The following is a 7,467-nucleotide window of genomic DNA, read 5'->3' as shown; positions in this document are numbered from 1 at the left end:
AGGCACAGGGGATGTTAGGTCACTAGGGCCACCAGACCTGGGACAGACCTGGCAAAGGTGCGAGGATCACCTGAATCCTCGGTCCCTACCACAGACCTGGCTCCTGCCAGCTCTGTTCACAGCCTCATAGCACGATGCTGGCTGCGTTTCCCAGGCGCTCCCTGAAGAAGCTGCTCTAAGGTCCGATGAGTATTGTGGCATTATCCAACCCTGCTTTCTTTTTGGATCCAGGCATCTGTGAGAGCAGGACTCTTCTGGCATCCTTGCTTTTTTTTTTTTAAACAGTAATCTTTAAGGTTTAGTATTTCTGGAGCTCCAGAGTGGGCTGATGTGCATAAATTCGGTTTAATTACATTTGCTGCTGTAAGTACTAACCACCAAAAGAAGGTCTTTATGGTGAGTTACCCTCCTACCCCACCCATTATTCTTGAAACTCCTGTGATGCAACTAGAAATATGAAAATCCTCAGGAAAAGGCATTTCAAATGCTGTATTAACCTTCTGCAATTTAGGAAACATTAGTTGAGAGGAACTTTGCCTGCCTGTGCACCCTTTCTTAGGAATGTAAAAATCCAACAATCRACACAAAAGCCATTCACATTAGCAGCCTGCTTTGAATTTTAATTAACAGGAAATGCCACTCACACATTACAATTCAACTTCCAGAATCTCTCTGCTTTACCCCTTTGAAGTTTCCCGTCCAATCTGGGAAGAAAAATCTGCATATCTTTCTGAGATGCTTGCAGTATTACCATTCTGGTTTTATTTACAGTAAAGCATTCCATYGTATTTCTTATCTCTGAAACTAATATTAAAGTTACTTTAAGCTTGTTCAGAGATACAGTAGAAACTTTTCTATCTGGATTTTCACCACGGTGAGTAATGCACCACAATAACAATTGCCTCCAGCACAGTGATGCCACCACTTCTGGGCTGTGCACAATCTGCTTGCAGCCAGCAGCAGTGCAACAAGGTCAAGGTTAAAAGGCAAAGCACCCTGAAACAAATGTGTGTGCAGCAGGATAGGGTAAATTAAGCTGTTACAGCTTAGATGTTTCTGGGTCCCTTACTGCAGTTATTGATGGAATGGTAATTTTTTTTTTTTTTTGTATTTCTGCAGTAGAAATCAGAGATGACACAACCTGACTCTGCATCACCCTAAGTTGTTCATTCGCATGTGGTTGTTAAGGAGCAGCCCATCCTCGCTAAAAGGCTGAGCATTCCCTCACTCTCAAATTTCTTGGCTTGCAGAGCAACATGATCAGCAGTGGGGGTGATGTTGTCCYGGAGAAATATCTTCAGCCTTCAGCCATATTACTTTATACCTTTATTCATCTAATTTACCCAGTCCTCTTCTGAAGCCGTATAATTCGCATATCCAACCCTGCCTGTAAAACATCCCCTCCTATGCCTGGCATCCCCTTGCACCCTCCTCACCACCCTGCCATGGTTACCCTGTTGCTGTGGGTTGATCTTGTAGGTGTTTTGGCAAGACACTCTGCTGTGATTGCCTTGGGACCTGTCCCAAGCAAACTGCAGCCTAAAGGGCAGAGATGTGTTTAAAACCTGTGTCCTGGTTTATGCAAGGTCTGTCACTACCTGTTCAGTGTGAACAGAAGCCATGATTAAACAGATTAAACCTTCTACCTTCTTCATACATTTACATCAAGTCTCAAAGCTCCCTGTTAGCTGCTTCCCAGGCTCATGGGTCTCTGTGCTACCATAGCACTGAAAATCTAAATTGGGGATGCCTGAGAAGGACAACTATAGCTGCCTGCACAGAGTTTGGAAAGAAAGCAAAGCCCCTTGCTGTCACCTGGGAGCCAGCCAGGACACTTTGGGGACACAGAGCGGCCATGACATCCCGGTGCCTTTGTGGGGGAACAGGGACATGGACTCATCACTGACCCACCAGTGGTTCCATGTCTCCTCCATGTCCTCGAGGCTCCTTAAAGGTCTCCCACGGACCTCAATAATTTATGAGCTCAGATGAACACAGACCTTGAAGTAGTTTAGCAGCATCTGACCACAAGATGTCACAGTTGCCTCACAGAGATGCATAATCCTGTGCGCGTGTGTCCTGCCCCCAAGTTATATACACATATTTATATATACATAAACCTATGCATATATACATAGATATATATTTAGTTCTGTAATCTTTGTCATTATGTCCCGGGAAATGGTAGGCATTGACACCTCATTTGCATATTATCCATTGGGGGTCTAAAAAGAAGATTATTCAACACTTAACCTCTCCTCATATCCCTCCTAAYAGAGAGCAACTTCTAAGTCAAGCCAGAAGGAAAATTCACGTTTAACTACATATATAATATTTCTGGCTGTGCCCAAGTCATGGGTTAGGAAGAGCTGCCTCACTAACTTCATTTCCTCGTTGCCAGAGGATGCTGCAAACTCGGAAAACCCTCATCATGCTGACGGGGTGTGCAGCCTGCACGTCTAACTCAGCAGCTAGCGGGCGCCTCGGGTGGATAAATAACAGTCAGCCTTGCGCTGCTGTGGCAGCTCCTGCTGGCAGCCGGAGCAGCCCAGCGTGTCCCGTTCACACCTGCGTCCCGCACCTCCATGCGGACGGATTTCTGTCCCTGCATGGCAGGAGCAGCAAGGGCCAGAGTGGTTGCGGGAAGCAGACACATCTGCTCCCAGGCTCATCTCCCGCCACCTGCCCTTCGGCCTCTCCCGCCCAGGGAGCCTGCGAATGTCCCGGGTATGTCCTGCAGCCTGTGGGTTCCCACCCTGGGGAAGGCTCTGCTCTGTGCACCATGGTCAGCAAGCCTGGCCGGCTGCAGGAGCGAGTTGCCACTGGCCGTGACACCCTCCAGTGGCCACAGCTCCCAGGAAAGGAAAGCACCCAATGGCTGTGTGGTGGTCCTGCCCTGCAGTGGGTTTTCTCGGAATAGGGAACAGTGAAAGGCTCCGGTGTGCAGTTGTGTCCTTCAGGGCAGTCTGTGCCTGCACACCTAGTGCAGGAGACAGCCCCAGCACAGGCTCTTGGGCAGCTACGCACAAGGCTGCCTGCGGACAYAAAAGGTCTGAGCCAGGATCCCTCATTATTTATAAATCTTCTTGAATTAGACAGGAGGAAGGACCCCGGTTGCACCTAAAGAGGCAATACAGAATGAGGAGCACTTGGAATGGTTTGCAAGTGCCATACATGGGCACACAGCTGCACCAGGACAGCTTGCAGCGGACAGTGAGGAAGAGTCAGCTGGGAGGAGATGCTGTATTTCCCAATAGGTGACAGCAACACCCCAGCCCTCATGTGATGCTTGTTCTGTGTTAGTCAGTCTGTCAGTCACTGACTGATTTTCTTCAGCTGTGTCACAAAAATCGGCCTTGCCTCTAACTACACTCAGGCATGAAGGGGTGTGAGGTCTGAGCAGGGTGGTGCATCCCTGTCTTGTCCTGGCACTGGGGTATTTCTTCAGGTTCTGCACTTCTTTCTGGAGTTACCTGCCTTTGCTGATCTAGATTCCTTTAAAATGCTTCTTTTTTGAGTCTGGGATTTTGCATGATAACTGCCTCAATTTTCTCTTCTGGGAGTCACAGCTGTGTCCAAGATCCTCTGAGTGCAACAAGGAGCATGGAGGGGGTACGAGCAAGACTGGTGCACCTTTCTGCACCTTGGTATGTAGTGTCTACTTTAATCTCTGCTGCTCTGTCTTGATAACTGTTGTGCTGCTTGGGGTTTTTTTTTATTCATTTCATTTTCTTTCTAGAAAAAAAAAAACATGCAGTAAATGAATTGGCTAGATCTGAATTTACTAGACAGAATTCTCCCTCTGGGGAGATGGTGATTGCTTGGCTGGGTTTCACCCTGTGCCTTCTCCCTGGCAGTAGTCAGACCCACAGGCTATGAGAGAGGTTTTAGATTGTGCAGAGGAGAGAAAAATGAAACCAAAAATGCAGGAAGGGTCTGTCCCTCACCCCAGGTTTTCTGCTCCTTAAGAGGGTCTCTTCAGACCCAAGGCCTGAGAAATTATATTCCTTCCCAAATGTTTATTTTCATTAGACATTTAAGTATCTATGTAACATATCCTGTCTTCCCTGGCCAATTACTTACCCTTGGGGTCTTCTCTGTCATTGGAAAATCATTGTGAAAAKAATATTTTTCTCTGATCAGTTCTGTATTTGTCACCTTTGTGCTCCCTGATGTTTTTAGCCTGATTGGAGGTTGGGAACTGCTGCTCTATCTCCTCTCATTCATTGAGCACCCTGCAATTATAGAGCTGGAGACGATGAGAACTGCAGCAGTTGCACTGTAGTTGGTATTTAACCTTTCCAGAAACACCYTGAACTTTCCTGTCCTGCATTCTTCCAGGGAAGATCTTGAACCTAGCTGTTCAGTTTAGGATGGAGTTAGAGGGAAACCAGAGGCMTTTGGAGAAGGAAGTTATAAAGGCTCGTAGAGAGACTGTGTTGAAGGTCCCTAGTGAGCGCATTGCAGTGTTTTCTGTATTAACATCCAGTTACCTCTTCTTTGTACAGGTTGAGACTCTGTGTCTACTGTGAAGACTTTGTGCTCCCTAAGGTACACAGGACCATGCTAGATCTATGGTCAATTTACTCAAAGCCCGTCCCAGCAAATACCAGAGAGTTGTGGGCTTTATTTCTACAGTGTTTCTGCATTACAGTGGTGGTAGGAGGCCTCTTTTACAACTGGATGTTTGCTTCCCTGGAGTATTCACAATATCTCTCTACTGCGATTGCCATTTCCTTCAGTCTGCTCCTTCTACTGACCCTTTTCTTGGTGCACCCTGCCCGTTGTGCCTTCAGCATCATCATGCCTACTTTAGGTACAAAACAAGGTCGGAAGCTTCTCTTGTCTACCTGCATCATGATTGTGGCAGTTAATGTAACACCAAACACTATAAGTAACATTAAAGTCATACTGCAGGTTATTGAATGCATCTGCAAAAATTCCTCGGAGAGCCTTTTGAACTCAACAGCTCTCCTAGGAGAGGCATCGTGGGAGCTTGGAGATGTAATCCAAACAGCTGATATTAGTGCTTTGCGGCCTAGGAATGGACACTTTAAATTTGCACTACTTACTAACAGCACCTTGATTAACCAGCAAATGCATCTTGCTGGTGAGAAAATTAGAAAAAACTTTCTGGCAGTTGAGGGACTGGTAAGAGCCTCAATACAAGCAGGGAACAGATTAGTTGCTGGCTTCTCTGTGCTCTATCTCTGCTTTGAGTCCACCTGGTATTTGAAAAACTATCTCACCAACCTTCGCTTTGACAATTTCTACATCACCAAGAAACTGGAGCATTTATCCATGGCCAGAAAAGCAACTCATCTGCTGACAGGTTCATCCAAATGTTTCCTTCGGCCAACAGGCCCAAAGCTGTCCCGGGAGGAAGTGATGCTCTGCCTCACGCAGATGGTGTTCCTTACCGTGGTCTTGATGCTCATGCTGGTCATCATAGCAATGGACCACTTCGCATTTCGCATGGCAGACACTGCGGTGAGGAACGTGGCTCAGTTCTCAGTGGTGCCCGTGACTCTCAACATCAAATACAACGTAAGTGCCAGGTTCCCTTGTCCAGCTCATGGTCTAGGGGTTGTGAGTTTGAAACGTGTAGCTACTAATGCACCTTTTGTGATCACTGTAAATCACTGTAACATCAGAAGAAGATCAGCTAGGTTTGGGGTTCACCGTGTCAAGTATTCAGCACGTTAACAACATGCTATTACTCTTGGTAATCTGAAGCACATCAGTGCAATTTGTGTGTGTGGTAACCTATTTATTTTGTTCATATTTTGTTTAAGCTTTTACTCTTTTCATTTCAGGCAAAAATAAGGATCCTACCCTTTCTCCAGAAACTTTTCTGCAATTTTTGTGCAGAATCATCAATTCAGGACTTCGAAAAAAGCTACCATCATAATCTGCACTTCAGCTCTGCCCATTGCAGGATCAACCCACCAAGGCCTCCCAATGACTCTGTGGTTCTTGTTGTTGGGCTGCTCTACTGCATCATCTATACCACGGTGTTTCTGGAAACCTATGCCCACCGCTCGTGCAGAAAAATTGCAGCCTCCTTCTTCGAGAGCCAGGAGGAGAAGCGAGCACACTACCTCTACAACAAGCTGTCCAGGAAGTACGAGGAGGAGAAAAACTGTGAGAAACTAAGAGCACTTTTAGAAATCCAAGGATTGTCTGAGGCTTCTGGGCAGTAGCTGGGCTCAGGCTTCTGGGATGGGATTATGTCACTGCCTTCTCCTGACCAGTTTATATTCCAGAGGCTAAGTGTTTGGAAGCTGGGAAAAATATTTGCTTTAAAAAAAAACAACTATTGCTTTGAGCTATTGCATTTTTATGTTTATTTGATAAAAATGGGCTTTATGTGCTTTTTTTAAAAAAATCTTTAAGGCCTGGAGTCAGTTGTGCTGGGAATGGTGGGGAAGGTAGTAGAGAGAATTTGTAAGATATGGAAGATAACCACAGCCTTAGGCAATGCTAAAAGGGAAATATGTGGGAGCTGGCTGAGGGGAAATGGTTCATTTATCTTCCCCATCAAATTCCTGCCCGAGGAAGTACACATTTCTCTTTCTCTCAAGTTATCTTCTCAAGTTAGTTTCTTTGGATTTCTGTGAATGAAACCTATGTGTTTAATAGTCCTTAGTAGACAGTTCATCCACCAAAGAAAGAGCATTTTCAGCCCACTGGAAAAGACCACTATGAGCAGTAGGGGCAGATCCTGTGCATGGCTTTCCTGGCACTGGGAATCAGTAGGTAAGGCCTGAATAGCACAGGGATATCAATGCTCATTAATTTTTGTTGGAGTGGCATAGCTTGAGGCCATGGTGTCTGTGCAGAGCTTCGACAGATAATGGATGAATCTGAGGGAAAAATGGATGTGAAAGACTCGTTGGCATTTTACCACTTAACCCTCAGCCCTGCTTTTCTGAGGAAAAGCCGAATTTGGGAAACTGTGGCAAATGTGAGAGTGTCACAGGTCACCCACTGGTGAGTGTCCCGCAGTCGCGTTGTTGCACAATGGAGTTGTAGCTGGGGCCGGTTCCCAAGGCCCGGCCTTCTTGGGACCGGGCCAGTGACTTGCCATGTGAGGGGACAGGCTGAGCCCAAGAGCAGTGGCCCGGTGGCCTGGTTTTGCAATAGGCGTGGGCTTGGCCGAATCACCGTCAAATTTTCTTGCATGAAGACTTCCCACTGCAGCTTCTTCTTGCAAAGAGAGCAAGAACGGAAGAGCTGGGTGAGGTTTTTTCCCAGCTGCTCCCAGGGCTTCCTCATCGATTGCCACATGCTGGCTTCCACCCTTAGCAGTGGGTACGTGGCAGCAGCCCACGGCTGCGCTTCCTTCCCTCCCYGTTCTGGGAAACACTTGATCTTCAAGCACAACATGGGTTGTACAGAGTTGAGTGAGGAGGTGTTGGGGTCTGAGAAAGAACATGGACGCCGGGCTACAGCAGTGCGTGACCA

General features: G+C 46.7%; 1 protein-coding gene across 2 annotated transcripts; it reads left to right on the top strand.

The window, feature by feature from the left end:
* The first annotated feature begins 3,420 nt into the window (after positions 1–3,420).
* Positions 3,421–6,334, top strand: OCSTAMP (osteoclast stimulatory transmembrane protein). Of its 2 annotated transcripts, XM_026042114.1 has the most exons (4): positions 3,421–3,647; positions 4,509–4,551; positions 4,655–5,547; positions 5,817–6,334. In XM_026042114.1, exons 3-4 carry the CDS (start codon positions 4,684–4,686, stop codon positions 6,201–6,203), a joined length of 1,251 nt encoding a protein of 416 aa, XP_025897899.1. In that variant the 5' UTR covers positions 3,421–3,647; positions 4,509–4,551; positions 4,655–4,683; the 3' UTR covers positions 6,204–6,334. The 2 variants fall into 2 exon arrangements, with proteins under 2 accessions (XP_025897899.1, XP_025897898.1); XM_026042113.1 differs by having other exon boundaries at positions 4,509–5,547.
* The last annotated feature ends 1,133 nt before the right edge of the window (positions 6,335–7,467 follow it).

This window comes from Nothoprocta perdicaria, unplaced genomic scaffold (genome assembly GCF_003342845.1).
Source record: "Nothoprocta perdicaria isolate Ctin4 unplaced genomic scaffold, notPer1 scaffold_3, whole genome shotgun sequence".
Lineage (NCBI taxonomy): Eukaryota > Metazoa > Chordata > Aves > Tinamiformes > Tinamidae > Nothoprocta > Nothoprocta perdicaria.
Note: the sequence above shows the minus strand (reverse complement) of the source record. Positions and strands in the feature narration are given on the sequence as shown.